This window comes from Capricornis sumatraensis, chromosome 21 (genome assembly GCF_032405125.1).
Source record: "Capricornis sumatraensis isolate serow.1 chromosome 21, serow.2, whole genome shotgun sequence".
NCBI lineage: Eukaryota > Metazoa > Chordata > Mammalia > Artiodactyla > Bovidae > Capricornis > Capricornis sumatraensis.
Genome location: NC_091089.1, coordinates 43,627,958 through 43,647,429, shown reverse-complemented (window position 1 = coordinate 43,647,429; position 19,472 = coordinate 43,627,958). Strand labels below are relative to the sequence as shown.

The 19,472-nt window shown below is 43.7% G+C and overlaps 1 protein-coding gene across 3 annotated transcripts in view; it reads right to left on the bottom strand.

The window, feature by feature from the left end:
• Positions 1-19,472, bottom strand: part of PTPRM (protein tyrosine phosphatase receptor type M) — a 655,853-nt gene that overhangs the window by 121,190 nt on the left and 515,191 nt on the right. For 2 of the 3 annotated variants that reach the window (XM_068993579.1, XM_068993578.1), the window contains exons 15-17: positions 15,106-15,257; positions 10,454-10,528; positions 5,268-5,455 (exon numbers count right to left, since the gene is read on the bottom strand). In XM_068993579.1, coding sequence (XP_068849680.1) covers positions 5,268-5,455; positions 10,454-10,528; positions 15,106-15,257 — 415 coding nt within the window. Of the gene's footprint in view, positions 1-5,267; positions 5,456-6,157; positions 6,170-10,195; positions 10,223-10,453; positions 10,529-15,105; positions 15,258-19,472 lie in introns of all 3 variants that reach the window. The other variant, XM_068993577.1, reaches the window with a different exon arrangement.

The window sequence follows — 19,472 nt, the reverse complement described above, 5'->3', positions numbered from 1 at the left end:
TATATTTTTCTGAGGAGTAGTTTCCATGAATTACTTAGGTTTATACATTTCAGAAGGCTTCCCAGGTAGTGCTAGTGGTAAAGAACCCGCCTGCCAATGCAAGAGATGTAAGAGACGTGGGTTTGATCCCTGGGTTGGGAAGATCCCCTGGAGGAGGGCATGGCAACCCACTCCAGCATTCTTGCCTGGAGAATCCCCTGGACAAAGGAGCCTGGCGGGCTACAGTCCACGGGGTAGCAGATAGTCGGACACGACTGAAGCAACTGAGCACACACACATACCTTTTAGATCCAGTAATTGGAAAATAAATGTTTGTGCCCCAGAGCAATATTAATTGTCAGCTGATAAAACAATCTCATCTGTGCTTTCCAGGAGGCTCTAGGTGGGAGTAGTTTTAAATTGTTGTCCTTCCTTGATCTTAATTTTACGATGATAGCAACATACATTCTTTCAGAATCACATGACTGTTTTTCCCACTTCAGGTTAATGTTTTTCTGCTGGGATCGTGGAAAACACCTGGATTCAGCTCAAAAATTGAGGGCCAAAGAAGGCCTTTGGGGGACAACAGAGCGACAGGAACTCACTCTCTGACTCTGCAGGGTCACCCCTGAGGTTGGGCCCCGCTCCATACTAGTCGGGCAGCGGGGAGCAGTCCCCGTGTCTGGGGCAGTGCTTCCCGGCCAGGGGCAGAGCTGGAGAATCTTCATTCCAGGTGACGAAGGCCTGGGAGTCTGCAGGGGTGGCTGGCGCAGGGCTCCAGTGCTCCCCGAGTGCAGCCCTCTCCTTTCTCCACTTCTGGGAGACCCACGGCTCCCCCCCAGGGGCTTAGCACAGAGTGATCTGTGCTCTGGGGGAAGAATAACCAGCTCCTTTTTGGCAGCAACGTAAACAAACTTGCCCTCTCTGCTGAGTCTGTCTCCTGAGACCCTCCGTCCCATCTCCACTGACAATGTGCCGTTTTCTGCTCAATTCTGCCTGTTTACTTTTTTTATTATGATTCATGTCTGAGTTTCTTTGGAATCAAATTATTGCATTTCCCTGGTGAGAGATGCCATATGACGATCTTGTTAGAATAAAATCAAATAAAAAAACCTGCACCCACTGCTGCTCTCTCTCATCCCCACCACGTCTTCCCTACGGTTTGGACACACTTCTGTGTCGGCTCCCGGAGTGGTAATGAACCCTTCCAGGGTTGAGGCCAGTTTTCAGACAGTTCTTTCTTGGAAAAGATAAAGACGAATTGGTTCAGACAGTGTCAACAGAGAGAAACTCACTGTTTTACAATTATTTTACAGTTTATGAGGCTGGTGTTTTCTGACATCCGTGAATTGAAGGAAACCGACTGGCTGGGTGATGGTACTGAGTCATGGGGGCAACCTGAGGCTTTCTTGACGTTTCTCCCCTAGAAATGTTTCGGCACTGGAGTAACTCATGGCTTCGACAAATGTGGAAGCCAAGCTTTCACACTGCAGTCTTCCCTGATGGCTCAGAGGGTAAAGAATCTGCCAGCAATGCAGGAGATACAGGTTCACTCCCTAGGTTGGGATGAGTCCCTGGAGGAAGGCGTGGCAACCCACTCCAGTATTCTTGCCTGGAGAATCCCATGGACAGAGGAGCCTGGCGGGCTACTGTCCATGGAGATGCAAAGAGTCAGACACAGCTGAGTGGCTTTCACATCACTTTGCTTTCTGAATGGGGATAGAGGGATGCAGTTGCTGCTGCACGTTTACAGTAAATACATTTCCCATCTCCCCTTCGCTTTTGGAATGTAGATTATTATCTTTCAAGCTGCGCCTGTGGGTCTCGTATGACAGCATTTAAAAATTAAGCTGTTTGTATGAACAGATCTCCATCCAAGTACAGATGAGATTGAGATGCATGCATTACCCCAAACTCCTTCTCTTCCCACGGCAGCCAGAATGATGTCCGAGCTTCTGGGAGGGACTCACAGAGCCCTGACTCCTCAGGTTCTCTGGCTTCCATGTCTACCTGGAATCCTGCTCTTTCGCTTCTCCAGGCCAACTCCAACTCATCCTTCAAGGAACAAGCCATCCTTGCCCAGATTTGGGGATGGAGGTGAGACACAGAGCAGGCACCTCCTTCTCCCCGAGGCCACTCTGCAGGTCTGCCCCTGTGCACATTACTCATCACGTCCGGTTGACTCTGTCCCACCACAGTCCTCCCCCGACATCCACTCCCTGCCCCAAGGAGGGAGCACTTAGTAACCTGAAGATTCCTGAGCACTGGGAACCTCCCTACCAGAACGTCCCACCTCTTCTTTCTTCCACGAGCATGTTCCCATGTACTCCTGTTTTCCTCTCTGGTACATGTTCTCTTTGCGTTTTTTCCTTTCCTTTTAAAAAAGACAGCTGATAATGGTTTTGTCACTGAAAAGTTTTTACTTCCCCCCTCAGCTTTAGTGAGATATAATTGACATGTAACATTGTATAGCTTGAGGGTATATAATATGACGATAGCATACCTGTATATATTAATTTTAAACAGGCCCCTCTGGATATGGAGAAAAGGGAACTCTCCTCCCCTGTGAGTGGGAATGTAAGTGGTGCAGCCACTATGGAAATAGTATAAAGGTTCCTCAAGAAACTAAAAATAGTTGCCATATGATTCATCAATCCTATTCCTGGGCACATACCCAGATAAAATTATAATTCAAGAAGAAACATGCACCCTAGTGTTCACAGCAGCACTATTTATAACAGCTAAGACATGGAAGCAGCCTAAATGTCCATTACCAGATGAATGGATAAAGCAGATGTAATCCACATATATAATGGAATATTACTAAGCCATAAAAAGATGAAATAATGCCATTTGCAGCAACATGGATGAACCTAGAGATGATCATACTCCACGAAATAAGTCAGAGAAAGACAAATATATGATATCACTTACATATGGAATCTAAACTATGACACAAATGAACATATATAGAAAACAGATGTACGGAACAGACTTGTGGTTGCCAAGGGGAAGGGGGCTGGGGGAGGGTTGGATTGGGAGTTTGGGATTAATAGATGCAAACTGTTATATACAGGATGGATAAACAATGAGATCCTACTGTACAGTACAGGAAACTATACTCAATAACCTGTAATAAACCATAATAGAAAAGAATATATATATGTGTATACATATATGTATATATGCATAATGGAATCAATTTGCTGTATAGCAGAAATTAACACAACATTGTAAATCAACTATACTTCAATAAAATAAATGAAAAAAAAAACAAAACAAACAGTCCCCTCTGATCCACTGAATAGCTGGCATGGGAAAAATAGGTTTTTGAAATGTAATTACTAAAACATTTTATTTCAGAGTATAACAACTCTTAATGAATCATTAAATTATAACATGCTTAAAATTATACACTGTTTCAGTTTGCATTTATAAATCATATTTATTCAGAATAAGGATATCTGAAAATGAAATAATTTTCTTCATATTTTCAAATATGCATCAGCTATGGTATGCTATTGGAAGTCCTAAGGTAGGTATTTTAAAACAGTCTGTGAAAAATTGGACTCAGGTTATTTCATGAATTGTTATTTGAGCCTATAACTAATCTCTTTGACATTAACATCATTAATAAACTTTAGAGCAATATCTGCATTCGGAAGACTGGCTAGAACTAAAGACGTCATCTCTATTCATTAGGCTTATATTTTCTCAATAACCTAATTTTGTCTTTCATAAGATATTAATGCTTTTGGAAGTCTTGGTCTTAATCCTATTAATTCCTCAGCCAGCCTTTTAAAGTGCAGGAGGAAATATGCAAAGGCAGTCAATTTCACTGAATTATAAATTAAATCACAAAAGGTAAACCTCAGAATTTCAGGATGGCTAAAATGCAGAACTTCATCTGGACATATTTTATCAACTTAAACTAAGCTATGAGGGCCTGGTCCAAGTTAGCGTCCTTGGTTTTGCAGACTTTTGATTTGAGGTCACTGGCAACATGTGAGACATATGTGTTAACAGAAGAAAGTGTGTCTGTGTATTTGCTTGAGTTGGACAAAGATCTGCTCTTCTTTTTAAAAATTTTTTGGCTGTGCTGGGTGTCATGTGGGATCTTAGTTCCCAACCAAGGATAAAATCCATGCATTGAAAACACATAGTCTTAACCACTGGACCACGAGGAAAGTCCAAGACCTGGTCTTAAAAGAAGCAGAGCAGTGGTGGGGCTCTGACTGCTGCAATGAGTCTTTGACAGTGAAACCGAACACTACAGCATCTGCAGGTATCGTGAGGGACGCCAAGGAGGAGAAAGAAGCAGAGTTTGAACCTTGAAGTACAGGGAGGTGGTAGACACTGATTTTAAAAATACTCTAATTTCAGACACAATGTTTTCCAACTTGGAGCTAGGCAGGTAGACAAAGTACAGAAACATCTTAGATTTAAAAAGCCACGTGGTTGTATAATCCTATTTTAACTGTACGCTCGCTGCTACTTTATCTTCACCAATGACTGTGAACTCATTTTATTTAATAAGGTAACAGAGAAATACAAGCCTCCTCCTTCACCCAGTTCACAAACTCACACACAGACACACACATACACACACTGACACTGAAGGTGTGCTCTTCTGAACCAGTCTTCATCCAGTCAATTAATTCTCTCCAGTTCAACAAAGACTTTCCAATAGAATCGGCTAAGGACAGAGGCTGTGAAAGGGGTAAAGCCTACTCTCTTCATATGGTGTCAGAGTACAAACCGCTGCTCCTGGAAAGGCCCTCAAGGGCTGCCCGCATTGGGTCCCAGGATGGTGACCTGCTCGCTGAGCTGACGGGGCAGTGACAGCTGTCACCCCCTGACCCTAGCCGGCCCCTCTCCTTTCATCTTATCTGCAGCACAAGACATCACTGGCTGACCTACAATGGCTCTGGTCTAGCTGGACAGCTTCTTTCTGAGCTAACACTCAAAATTCCTGGGGCTTAACATCAGACTTCATTACAGGAAAAACCTGGAAAGGTATGAGGAAGGGGGATGAGAGCCTGCAGGCTTCTGTTTTCAAGGCGTATTTGTGTGGAATAAGGAAAGAGGTGAAGAAGCAGTCCTTTTTCCATTTAAAGCAGGCCAGCTTCCCAAGTCTCACCGCCGGATGGAAACAGATCCAGGGTTGAAACAGCTGATCCTTCCCCACCCGTCTCACGGGCGCCCTGGTAGGGGGAGGATGCACAGCCCCCGGTGCCTAGCCCAGGGAGGCGGAGGGGAGCCTGGGTGCAGGCGGGGTGTGTGCTCACCTCGTACTCCTCCTTGAAGCCATAGCCCTCGGCACACTTCATCTGGGTGATGTGCTGGAGCAGGTCGGCCACCCGGATGGCAGGGTGCAGCTGTCCAGTCTGGTAGGGCACGTCGGCCGGCTCGCGCTTCTTGTACGTGTGCGGCTGGACCAGGCTGCTGGTATCGCTGGCCATCGTGTGTGTCTCATCTGGGAAAAGAAGGTCACGGGGAACGTGAGGGGAACCAGTGGCTATTCCTGGGGTCGCTGAGAACCTGATATCCCCTCAACCTACGGCTGCCATGATCCCTGCGATGATTCAGCGAAAAAAGGAAAGTTAAATGTCTACAGGTTTAAATGGGATTGGCGGTACTGGTGGGGATGAGGCAGGAATCTGTTTTTACAAAGCAGTCCAAACGATCTCTAGTTTTCACAAAGCTGATCGGTAAGAATCCTTTAGCCTTCGGGCGCTAAAGTTCACCGAAGTTTCGCTCTGAAACTTTGTCAAGGCCTGGTTCCAAACCAGTCTTGTTTTCCTCTGAAGATTCGTGAACTAGTTTGTATGAAGATGGAAATCAACGCTGTACAAATGTTCTGTGAGCAAAGAAAAAGTGCACAGAATGGGTTGGCTTATAAAGCTAGCGATGAAAACGTGAACTTGATACATGAGATCCAAGATGAATGGGGTGGGGGAAGGAAGGAATTGGGCTGGATGAGTCTCTTTGCATGCTCCAGGATCACAAAGCTGGAATGACGGTGAACGGACACAGCACTCATGGGATGTTCTATGAGAGCGAACATGCAGGCCAACGCACAGCAGAACCAGCTGGCTCTGTCCAGATCTACAGATAAGACACACACCCCCATTCCCTCCACACCTTCTCCATGGGGTGAGTGCATGGGGGAACTTACCATTTATAGGCACTTTTAAGAAGATACATATCAGGAGAAAAGAGGAGGAGAAAAAGGAAACAGGGCATAAGCAATAATACTATGTGAATAAGTACAGGTATTTTTTATTTTGTGCTTTAATTTTTACAGTTTTCTATTCATAGGTGGTCAGAAGGCAAAGCCTCATTTCTCCCATCACATAGGATGGAGGTGCTTAATTTAAGCACTCAATAACATTAGGAGGTTAAAATAGTATCATAATTGCTTTTCATCCCCTATGAACCAAGTAATGACTAAATAAGTCTTAGTTGTACTCGACACATTTTCTCACTTAAATTTCTTGAACAAGTCAACCAAATTGTACTATGAAATTAATGTCAGAATTTGGTCAAATAAGCCTTAAGAGGCTATATTTTAATGGAAGACTTTTAGTAAATTAGATTAATGAATTGCAGAAATTGTAGCTATTAAAAAATGTCTTAGGCAGGATGATGTTATTAGGTTAAGAGTTCCACATTTTACAGGTTAACTCATTACAATGCTGAATCTCTTTAGCCATTTTGATTCAGGGTATGTCACATCAAAATATAATGAGAAAGTCACTTAAGATGAGAACATTAAATTGAAACTGGTTTCAGGCATAAAGAGTGAAAACATGTAAGAAAAGATATGTTCAGTTAAAAAAAAATGACCAGATTGTTTATCAATAGAGAATTCAGCTGCGGGTTTTTTTCTATTTAACCTAAGTTCAGCTCCCAGGGAAATTTAGTTCAAGGGCGCTTGGTGAGCTGGGCCTGGGTTTGGGACCTTCTATCTGCATCGCAAAGCACCTGGGATGCATGGTATGAAGGGTGGCACACAGGTGTGTAGCTATGTGCTGCTGCTGAAATGGCACCTGATCACTACAACGTGGCTACAGACACAAAGATGAAATAAAAAAGGTGGTAAGTTGATCTTATGATCTTTTTCCATTTGGATTTGCTTTGAAATTTAGAAATTTATTTGTTCCCATCTCTTAGAATAGTCACAAATAAACCAGGACATTTTCACATCAGATTTGTTCATTGGCAACTGCCAAGCTCTACAAAGGGGCATTAGTCTTCCTCCTAAAGCCCTGAATCCCTGGAGCTTTCAGCTGCTCCAGCATGAAGGTTTGCTCTTTATACTCAAATAAATGGAACATTAATTAGTTTCCCCCCGTGCCTCTCATTCTCTCAGTTTTGTACCTTTGGGGATGAACATAATTAAATGTCCTCCATTGTGGATGGACCTTCTATTCTAACCTCTCCAAAATGAATCATGTGAGTCTTTCATGTAGAGCCACTGGCAACCAGGCAGTGCTCAGACCCCAAGGTGAGGCATTCTTGGAAGTTTTAGGTCTACAGAGTGGCTACCACTGTCACCTGGTGTGCATCACCCACACGGCATTAGGACAGTGTGATCTCATTACTACGTGGACACGTCTCAGAGTTATCTACACACTACCCAGACCATCAAAAATGAGAATACTATTATCAAGTACATAGATACTGACAGGGAAATAGAAGGTTTCTGCTGTGATATCTGTTCTGAAATCAGGTCACCCACACCAGCAGAAAACCTCTATTCCACCAAGATGAGTGATTCATCAGTTACCTCTGCCTTCTTCAAAAAGAATGATTACAGATAAAATATATCATTTGTCCCTAACTTCCTATAGTTGTTAAAAATGATCCACCTATAATTTTTAAATTAAAAATTATGTGTAAGAGGAAATCAGAAATAGTTTCTCACTAACATTTCTGATGGTTTTCAAAGAATTGAGAATTCATTCTACCTACATTCTCTTGTAAACTTTCTTGAATTTTCAATGAGCCAGCTAGAAAAATCTTGAAATGAATGCTGTTTTTGAAGTAGGGAGAAGTCTTACTCATCTACCTACCTACTTGTCTATCATCTGTCTATGTTTTGCAAGAAACTGATACAAAGGCATACTAAAGCTTTATACATTAGGGCTGAGCACCTTAGCTTGTGTGAATAAAAGGCACTAGAGGATTTAACTGTGCCAAGTTCTGAGTCACAACCAAACATGCCTTCCTGTAAATTATAATACCACTATTCCCCAAAAGTGCCGGAGTAGATGCGTAGCTTCACTTCTTTGCATGGTTTCAAGTGATAACCTACTTGACACATAGATTCACCTCTGCGCCCAGTAACGGGGAAGGGACAGTCCCCAAGCACTGCTGTTTGACACACTGGCATGTTGGTACCAGTTCAACATGGTAAACAGCTACTTGTTGATCTGGCTGACTTATTTTTCCCAATGTGTATTTTTTTTTTTTTTTCTATTTGAATCATCTGTTCAGTGACTCTTTCCCTGTAAAGAAGCCTAACCAACTTTAAAAGATGTCATTAGTGTTTGTAATAACAAAGCCTCGACTTTAAAAGATGGCATTTGTTTAATAAGCTTATCTAAATCCTGCTGTGAAATCTGAACATTGTCTTGCCTCTGACAATGTGCATCTCAGCCCTACCCCCTCACAGCTCCCCCAAGGTCAGAACATCTACCAGAGGAATCAAGGAATGAATGCCAGCCACACAAAGAAATTGCAAATCTTTGCTTATCAAGAGATTCTGCAAATGTCATCTGCATATAGATTGCATTGTTCGGGTGCCTAAGATTAGCCCCTCACTCATGAAAAGACTAAAAATGCAGCTTTCTTTCCCTTACTGTCGCTAGTCAAAGGTGCTGGCATTAGCGGGGTTTGCTTATTAGTCCTCAAAACGACACAGATTAAAAAATTATGGTTTAGTCTATTCTTCAACTTCTGTCTGAGTTCTTTTTTTTTCCCCTCAGGCAACAAACTGGCTTAATCAAGCCCAGAAAACATCATACAGGGGAAAAAAAAATACCCTCTACATAAAAATCATAACAACTTAAGAGAAAGAGAAGCACAGGGGGAAAAATTATATTGCCAAGATATAAACCCTTGAAAGGAGAGTTATGAAGAAGGAAATGGCAACCCACCCCAGTAGTCTTGCTGGGAAAATCCCAGGGACAGAGGAGCCTGGAGGGCTGCAGTCCATGGGGTGACAAAGAGTCGGACACAAGTGAGTGACTGAGCATGGACAATTAGGAAGCAGGGATGGCACAGCAGAGGGTGGAGCCCTGTCTACGATGGATGGTTGGGCACCCTGAAGCCATCGTATGGTGCTCCTTCTAGGGAAGGTTAGTGATAGGAAGAAAGCAGCCTGGTACACCTGGTTATGGTCTCAAAGACAACAGCAGCTCATGCTTGTTTGGTTCCATCACAGCTAGGTAATACCATTTCTCCTCTCCCTCCTTGTATTTGGACAAATGGGATTTTTTTCTTTATCTCCCACTGGGACACTACCTGCTTTCATTGCACTGCCCGAAGGGGCTAACATTTTATTTCATTTCCAGTGACATCTTACACCTCGTAAACCATGTGATTATAAAGTGTCACCTTGTCATTCTGCTGTTGAGACCATCGGCTCCTCTGAAATCCCACTGTGTGACAGATACTTGGAAACACTGGGGGTGCCCTGGGTGGCTCTGAGGAGGGGCAGGGGGCCTAAACTCTACTGTGATTATTTTTTTTGCATCATGTTTGGCATAATTAGAAAAATGCTATTTTTGAAACAGCTGTTTTTAGTGCTCAGCAGTAAGTGACAATAATAATGAGCTATTTCCACATTTATGGGCTGTCACACTGGACAGACTTCAGGTCTTACAGCTGAGTTTGGACATGCTGTGATTTTTCCTTGGGATCAAAACTGACTGCAAATACTGAACCTGGAAAAGGAGAATGCTAGAGCTGGGTTCACTCATTGGAACCTTTCAGTATCATTCCCAGAACACACATAGCAAACCCTTCTTATCAATGGGGACTGTTTGGAGAAAGTCTTTTTGTTATGCGCCCCTCCCCGCCCCTCCAGACCAGCCACCACCCCCGTCCTGGTTACAACTCCTGCATCAAACTCCCGTCTCCTACAGAGCGGCCACTGACTTTCGAAATTACTCCTGTAATGAACTGTGATAAAGGGAAATGTTCTCACCTAAAATTGCAGTTGGCACAAATGGGTCTGTCATACACCGTAAGCAGGTCAATGCAGAGAAAGTAAAAAGAGAGAGAACAGTGAATGATTGATGAAAGGCCCCCCCTCCCAATTTTCCCGTAGAAGTCACAGAAAGCACTGGGTTACAGCACATCAAACCTAGTAAGCTCCTCAAGCGTCTTGGGCAGCAAAGTGAGCCCTGGGTGACTCTGAGTGCTCGGGGTGATGAAGAGATGCAATGGCGGAAAGATCTGTTACCTGGGTAATAGGAGTTGGGCACCGATGTGCTCAGGGTGTTGGTTTTCATGGTGAAGGACGACGGTGAAGACACAGCTGTAAATGAGAGAGAGGCGTGTCAGCAGGGGCAGAGAGGCAATACCTGAAAATACGGCCCTGAGGTCACACATGGGGAAACCGGGCTGGGTAGACTGTGGGCCACAGAAACATCAGAGGTTTACCTGTGTCTCTGTGATGGATATTGTCCCTCTCCACCTGCTCTGCAGAGTTACTTGTGCTTTAGAGCAGCGGTTCCCAACCTTTTCGGCCCCAGGGACTGGTTTCGTGAAAGGTAATTCTATCATGGACTGGGGATGGGAGGGATGGTTGGGGATGACTCAAGCATGTTGCATTTATTGTGCACTTCATTTCCATTATTATTACATCAGCTCCGCCTCAGATCACCATCCTGGAGGTTGGGGACCCTTACTTTAGAGGACACGTACCCTTTCATCACTTAAAAGATTTTTTGACCCCACAAATGAAGGAAAATACCCACAGCCACAGCCCCTTTCTGTATGCAGAAATTCATTACTCTCCCTTTTGACTCCTAGCCTTTGCTTGTAGGGGGTTTCCCTAGTGGCTCACACTGGTAAATGATCTGCCTGCAATGCAGGAGATGGAGGTTGGATCCCTGGGTTGGAAAGATCCCCTGATGAAGAGAATGGCAACCCACTTCAGTATTCTTGCCTGGAGAATTCATTCCATGGACAGAGGGGACTGGTGGGCTACAGTCCATGGGGTCACAAAGAGTCGGATGGAACTCAAGCAATGAACACCTTCACTTTTTTCACTTTGCTTGTAGAATTTTACCAAATGCGCAGCTGATTATTTACAACTAAGAGGATGAGGACGTGTCTACGCATGGCTTTTGGAGAATATTCCAAAGTCAGCGTTTTTGTAATTTGCTAGATCCTCACCTTTCTCCTGTTTTGGACACTGAGAGAACATTTCACAATGTTCTATTTTATGAAAAATAAAGGTGTTCCATATGTGTTATTTTTAACATGAAAGCTGCATGCCTACACATTGTCCTATTAGGCCTTAAATCCTTAAAAACCTGCTTATTTTCCTTTGAAATCTTCCTCTGAAACACTCAAGGTTTAACTATTTACACCTTCTCTTTCCACTGTTATTAAGAGGTGAAGTCAGTCCCATCCAATTTATCTGATCCCATTGAAAGTGGGTATTTTCTATTTTTAAAGTAGTTTAACTCTCTTCAACATCTTAATTGATTAGCACCTTAAAAACACTTTAATTTCATTAAAGCATAAGGATAAATGATTTGAATGTGCTTAAGTGCACAGGCTGGTTGATGTAAGTCTAAACTTTAATTCCGCCAATGTAGTTATATGGTTTATTTGATGCTGACATCCGGATCAGGACACTAATTAATATCACTTGCGTGTGTGCTCAGTCGCTCAGTCATGTCCAACTCTTGTGACCCCATGGACTGTAGCCTGCCAGGTTCCTCTGTCCATGGGATTTTTCAGGCAAGCACACTGGAGTGGGTTGCCATTTCCTCCTCCAGGGGATCTTCCCAACCCAGGGATTGAAGCGCATCTCCTGCATTGGTAGGCAGTTTCTTTACCTGCTGAGCCACTGGGGAATCCCTTAATGCCTCTTACACGGGTGTTAAATGGGGCACTACCAACCAAGTCCCTGTGGTGACTGCATCTTATCTTTATTCTGATGACACGCTGATACATTTTCATTCTCTTGGTGTGGTTCCCTTTCAGACAATGGTTTTTCCTGTGTTTATGTTTTTAAAGTACTGAATTAGTAAATGACAGAACTGGAACCTAGGCTGCCTGTCATTTATATTTTGCTAAAATAGAGAAGTATCACATTTATGATGCATGTTTATGGTAAATCTCCAGGGAAAAAAAGAGAGTGACTGATAAGAATAAGGACAAAAAACCCTGAGTAACATGCCAGGGTCAGGAAGTAAAATGCCTGTTACCTGCTGACATTTGTATTTGTTTTGTAAAAATGTGCAAACTACAATGTGCAGATACAAAATAACTATGTCTATTTTCACCTTTAAAAAATGTATTTAAAAACTTCTTTGTATAAAGATTAAACCCACCCCCACTCTCCATAACCACTTCCCCCTTGTTTTCTGCACAACTCCTGTTTGCTTTGGTGGACAGATTATTCCACACTGTTTGTGCTCAGACTTATTTTTAAATTCTCCAACCTCAGTTTTCTCACTGTCTCATTTCTAAAAGGTACTCACGTCCCAATCCTGAAAGATCTCAAACATGCCCAGGCTTGCAGTAAGTTTAAGGCTAGGATTCTAGTGGTCTAATGAGTACATTTCCTGAAAGTTTCCTCTTCCAGTAATTGTTCTTATATGATAAAGGCATTGGGCTTCCCCGGTGTCTCAGTGGTCAAAAATCTGCCTGCCATGCAGGAGTCACAGGAGACACTGGCTTGATCCCTTGGTGGAGATCTCCTGGAGAAGGGAGTGGCAACCCACTCCAGTACTCTTGCTTGGAGAATCCCATGGACTGAGAAGCCTGGCGGGCTACAGTCCATGGGGTCACAAAGAGTCAGACTGAAGCGACATAGCACACACACACACATAGCACATGTTAAAGGCATTAAGAGCATGTGGTGAGGATGGAGTTTACCGTTAGAGTTCCTGTGGATGGGATTCCATGAGACCCACCCATTGCTCAGAGAGTGGGGAAGAAAAGCTTCTTGCTGTATCTCCTCCACCGGCTGCACTGATGGGAGAAACAAGTAATCCGTCATGGCCAGTGAGCTCCGCCTAAGTCTGGGGCAGCCCTCTCGATAGGAGCAGTTTTGGATTCCCATAGATACATTCATTTTTTTTAAAAGGCAATGCCAAAGTAAATATCCTACCCAGAGGCAAATACCTTCTATTGCTCAAACTTCCAAAGCCTAGAAACTCTTAATGTAGGTTTCTGCTCTTTGGGTAGGTAAGCCCAGGTAAATTTATTTGTGAGCAATTTCACCATGACACGGAAGATTTGGAACATAAACAGGTGATCCTGGAAAAAGAGGACATGTATCCGAATGGTCCCTCCACACCGACGTTCAAGAAATAACTTGTTCAGTCATTCAGTCCTATCCGACTCTTTGCAACCCCATGGACTACAGCACGCCAGGCTTCCCTGTCCTTTATTATCTCTCGGAGCTTGCTCAAACTCATGTCCATTGAGATGCCATCCAACCATCTCATCTTCTGTCACCCCCCAACACAAATTCTCATCTTGTCTGTAGTGGGAAGGACCTCCCCTCAACCCTCCCACCCAACAAATGCATCCTCAGTTGCTTTATTTTGGCAGTGAAATGCATTACATACTTTTGAAATGAAAAAGATAGTATTTGCTACAAAAAAGCAGAGAAAAGTCTCCAAGAAAGGAAAGAATTTGTGGTAAACCTAAGTACCCCAGATTCTGCCACCTACACTGAAAATAACACAAAAGGGCAAAGGACAGTGACCACGGATGAGGAGTGTGTCCCGCCCGCCCCAGTGAGAGCGGCGTGCGCTGAAGTCCCATGGCAGAGAGCCGGGGTTGCACGTGGATAAATAAATGTAGGACCTCTAACTAGGACAAGGTGGACAAGCGCAGCCACTGTGGAAAGAAAAAAAACAGGCCTTTCTATGAAGCTTTGCTGAGTGTGGGGCAGGGTGGCAAGGCAGATGTGGGAGGAAACGGAGAAGAAGAAACCACATTGGGTGTGATGTGGGGAGGGCGCTGGGGGAGATGCTGATCGGCGCACCCCAGGAGGGTGGTCAGGATAGGCGTGAGCACTGCACTGGGACCAGCCCTCTTCCAGCGGAGGCTGAGGGTCTGTGCCAAGCCCCCGCCTTTATTTTTATTACTGCTGGTGACAGCTCCCCTTAATCCATCCCCTTGTTGTCCAGCATCCAGATTTAATGCAGCCAGGGTCGGCAGCAGCCTTTGGGCATGAATTTCACGAGGTGAGGAGACCTCTGACCTTGAACCCAGCAGGGCTGGGAACCACATCATCAGGCACAGCCCATGGGTTTATCTAGGTCCCCCAAAAGATCACTGGGGGATGAGGGGAGAAATACTGTCTGTATGTCCAACAATCCATGTAATTGTTAGCTTCCCGAAATAGTGCCCTGTACCTGGATGGCAGGTGGTAGCACGGGAAGGTGTTAGCCAAGCTCCCTTTACCCGCCTGGTGTGAGATGCAAGCCTTCTGAAGTGGAAATACAGTTTAACTTATTAATTGCCACTAATAGCCCTGTAATAAAGGCAGAACGTGTCAGCTAAACAAATAAACAATTAGCTTGTTACTGCCATTTAGTGAGCTGTTTTATAACAGGCTTCCCCCGTGTGGTTCCACACCTGGCTCGCTCACAAACAGGAGCTGAGGAACAGCAGGGAGAGTGGGAAGCAGGTGCTTCCGTGGGCAGGGAGGGCCACCTTGGTGTCATAGCTCTTAGGTCTTTACAGACACGTGACTGTGGTTGCCTGTGCTCTCACCTGGTCCCATTCCCCGTCCCGCAGCATCGTTCCTAAGCCGCCGTGGCACCTGGGGGTGTGGCCAGCATCATCTGAAGGGGAGGTTTTGTTTCCTAACCCCTGGACCCCAGAGGTGCCCTGAAGGCGGGAAGGGCGCCCACTCACATCTCCCGTTGAGGTTGTGCGTGTCCATGAAGGAGAAGGCCTCGTCGCAGCTGGTGCCCTGCTCGGCATAGCTCTTGTCCATGGAGCTCACCATCACTGTCATCTCCTGCCGTGTGCTGCTCATTGTCTCCTTCCGCTTCTGGTCCAGTTTCCTTGGGACAGAGAGTTCGTTATGTAGACACACGCAAGGATGGACCACGTGCCCTGACCGATGATTGAGAGTCACTTGTATGGATTCAGTGGTGTTCACGCTGGAGTGCATGCATGAAAGGAGGAGGCTGCCAGGAGCCTGCATGGGACACAGCCCTCTGACCCTCAGATGGCTGTGACATTGGACCCCAATTGAACCCAGAGTGGTTCTCCATCAATGCTGGTCAACAGGGCAGAAGGATAAAAAGAAAAGACAAGTTGTTGGCTTTCCTACAGGTCTGCAGAAGAATGAATCCCCGGGCTTCCCCAGCCTCTCAGTGAACGAGATGCAAAAAGACCTTGGAAGGCAGGGAGAGCTCCAGGTCTTTGGGAGACAAAGGTTAAACCCTGGCCTTTGAATCATTCTCATTAACCACCAGAAGCTCATAATCTTTTAAGTTACAGAGACCTGGACAAAAGCTATAAAACCTAAGGGAAACTGATATTCACATACATGGATAAAACACACTTTACAGCTCTTACTACTGGAGGTTGATGCATCCAGGACAGATAAGAATAGAATTAGAGATGCTTAAGAAGGTATAAAGCGAGAAGATTTAAGAAGACTGTAGCACCGTAAAACCAAAAGTATGATGTTCTAAATATTCTAATTCTGCTTAAGCACTTAGCAGCGTTTACACAAGAAAGCAGCAGCTATTTCTAGTAAATCATCTTGACTCTGACTAACCCAGGACACGGTACAATTTAAAATGAGCCGCATAATCAAAATCACCCCCATATTCAGTGATTACTAATGCAGTGTGAGGCATTGACAACATCAGACCATATGGATAACCTTTATTTTCACTTCCAAATGCCACATAATCCAAATGCTTTCTTGCCTGTAGTTATAATAATCTTTTGATTCATACTTAGAAGGCAGAACATTAATAAGTTGCTCCTTTTTTATTGCTAAAAGTTATTGTGAAAAAAGATACATTTTTAAACAGAAAAATGAAAATGATCTATAATTTCTATGACAACATTAAAGTTGTAAAGATGGGAATATAAATTGGTATAGCCACTGTGGAGAATGGTATGGAGTCTCCTCAAGAATCTAAATAGAGCTACCATATAATTCAGCAATCCCACTCCTGGGCATACAGCTGATGTATACATTCTAATTCTAAAAGATACATACACCCCAATATTTATAGCAGCACTATTCACAATAGCCAGGACATGGAGGCAACCTAAATGTCCATTGACAGATGAATGGATAAATAGATATATATAATCCCAGGCAAGAACACTGGAGTGGGTTGTCATTTCCTTCTCCAGAGGATCTTCCCAACTCAGGGACTGAACCTGGTTCTCCTGCATTGCAGGTGGATTCTTCACCATCTGACCCACCAGGGAACTCCCTCCACCACACAACAATATCTGAATATTACTCAGCCATAAAAAACAATAAAATAATGCCATTTGCAGCAACATAGGTGGATGTATAGACTATCATACCAAGTGAAATCAGTCAGAGAAAGACAAATATCACATGATATTGCTTATATGGGGATTTCCTGGTGGCTCAGATGGTAAAGACTCTGCCTGTTATGTGAGACACCTGGGTTTACTCCCTGGGTCAGGAAGATCCCCTGGAGAAGGGAATGGCAACCCACTCCAGTATTCTTGCCTGGAGAACTCCATGGACAGAGGAGCCTGGTGGGCTACAGTCCAGGGGGTAGCTTATACATGGAATATATAAGTGATAGAAGTGAACTTATTTGTAGGACAGAAATAGACTTACAGATACAGAAAACAAACTTACGGTTATCAAAGGGAAGGTGGGAGGGATAAGTTAAAAGTTTGAGATTTACATATACACACTATTATATATAAAACAGATAATCAACAAGGACCCACTATATAGCACATGGAACTATAGTCAGTATCTTATAATAACCTATAATGGAAAAAGTCTAAAAAAGAATATGTATATTCATATCTTCATATGTGTGTGTATATATATATATATATATATATATATAACTGAATCATTTTGCTGTACACCTGAAACTAACAAGCATGGTAAGTCAACTATATTTCAAAAAATTTTTTTTTGAAATTAAGCGTTTACAGTAAAAAGTTGTAAAGATTTTGCAAAGTAAGCTGCATGGTTCCTCTAGGTGCCAGCTTGCCGAACCTACTCGTCTTCCCCAGAGCCCCCTTTTCTCCAGACCATCACATGAGTCTGAGAGGCAGAGCGCAGGCTTGGATATTCTCAACAGGTGTTCTGGGCAGAGGCATCACTGACTCCAGGTCCACAGCTGCAGTTATGACAATACGATTTCTCTCCACCTCCGAGTCTGCCAGCTCACTGGAAAAGCACTCTTAAGCCAGGTTTCCCCAGGAGCCCTAAAGTGGAGGCCGGAGATAATTAGCGCCATTATTCAGGCATAAACGTCCCCTTTTTGCTGAATTTCTTTAATGTGCTTTGGGCTGATTTATGCAGAGAACTGCCTCAACATTCTCTTCTGTTCTGCCTATGAAGAGAGACACGGTCACGTTTGCCAGACCTCCCTCCCTCCCTCTCTGTCTTCTCTTGTGTTTCTCTAATCCTTTCAGGGTAGGAGATGGAAGTGAAAGTGCTTCTTACCCCTGGTGGGATGAGGTGGTAGAGGGGGTGTGTGTGCAAAAATAAAAGTCAAGCTTGTACCGGAAAGATCTTTCTCCTTTCTCATCTCCCCGTGTGTGAACTAACTTCATGAGGTCACGCTACACACCCCACTGCTGATCTTCCTGAAGCACAAAAGAAGGCCGTTAAGGACTGGTGAGAACCTACTCAAACCAAGCAGAGGTCCAGTCTGGAGACTCACAGCTTTAAGCTCATGTCCATTAACCATACACCTTGTGCCTGTGAATTGTCAAAACCCGCCTCCCACATCCTCAGCAAGCCTTCCTGCATTAACCTCACCATTTGACCACAGACACAGATGTCTCACTGGGAGCCAGGCAGGCCTCACAAGGGAGTGAAACAGGTCTAAGACGATAAGGAGTGGTGGGTGCTGGAGAAGTGGAAGGGGAGACAGCCACTCAGCTCCAGAGGCTGGATGCCCCATAGAGGGCCCAGACATTGGAGAAACCCAAAATTCAGATTTTATAGGAACTGAATTTTAAGTATTGTCAAATAATTCAAACTAAAAAATTAGAAAGACTGTGTGGTCCAAACAAAGCATGTTTTTGGACACTTCTGCTCTCCGCTAATACACACTTAGGAACTTAATTGTGTTGGAAAGGAAGAGCATGGATACCGCCATATAATGCACAGCTACTGTGTGGCAGTGCTCTGCAAGTGTTCTCTCATTTAATCCTAGTAACGGTAAATAATCTGCCTGCAATGTGGGAGACCTGGGTTCGATCCCTGGGTCGGGAAGATCCCCTGGAGTAGGAAATGGCAACCCACTCCAGTATTCTTGCCTGGAGAATTTCATGGACAGAGGAGCCTGGCAAGCTAAAGTCCATGAGATCGCAAAGAGGAGGACATGACTGAGCAACTAACATGCTGACTTTCACTTTTTTCAACCTGGTAAGAGCTATTCTTACTGCTCATTTTATAGATGAAGGAGCTGAGTCTCAAGAAGTTAAATTGTCCAAATTGTAGAGCTGGAATAACACCCCAGATCTCTCTTGACCCCAAAGGTACTCATTCTAGAACAATGTGCTTTGTCTAAGAAAGTATTTCATTAATTTACAGTTCCATACAAGTTACATTATAATTTTCACCAAATTGCTTTCAGGTGTGAATACTCTATCACCTCATGACTAAATATTATGCACTGTCAAAAGTAGAAATTAACAAAAAAAGTAGTTGAATTAACAATTGTCATAGCAAAGCATCAGAAAAGAGTTTATTTACAACCTACTAATCAAAAGTAGCTTGCTTGGTCACAGAGACTATGAGTCACTGCTTGGGATTTCTGGTTTTTCCTCATATACAATTAAATGCTGTATTCCATAATTAAGATGGTTGAAGAAGGTTAGATTTAGAATTGAGGGTTGGGAATGACTGGATAAATTGAAATTTATTCTCTTTCTTTTTTTCTCTATTTCTCTTTTGGACTTTATGTTTCAGATCTTTTTTTTTTTTTTCCTCAAGTGAAAACTTTTAAAACTGTCAGAAAAACATTGTGAACTTAATGAAATAGTGTTTTGCACAGGAAAACTCCTAAAGTGGAGGC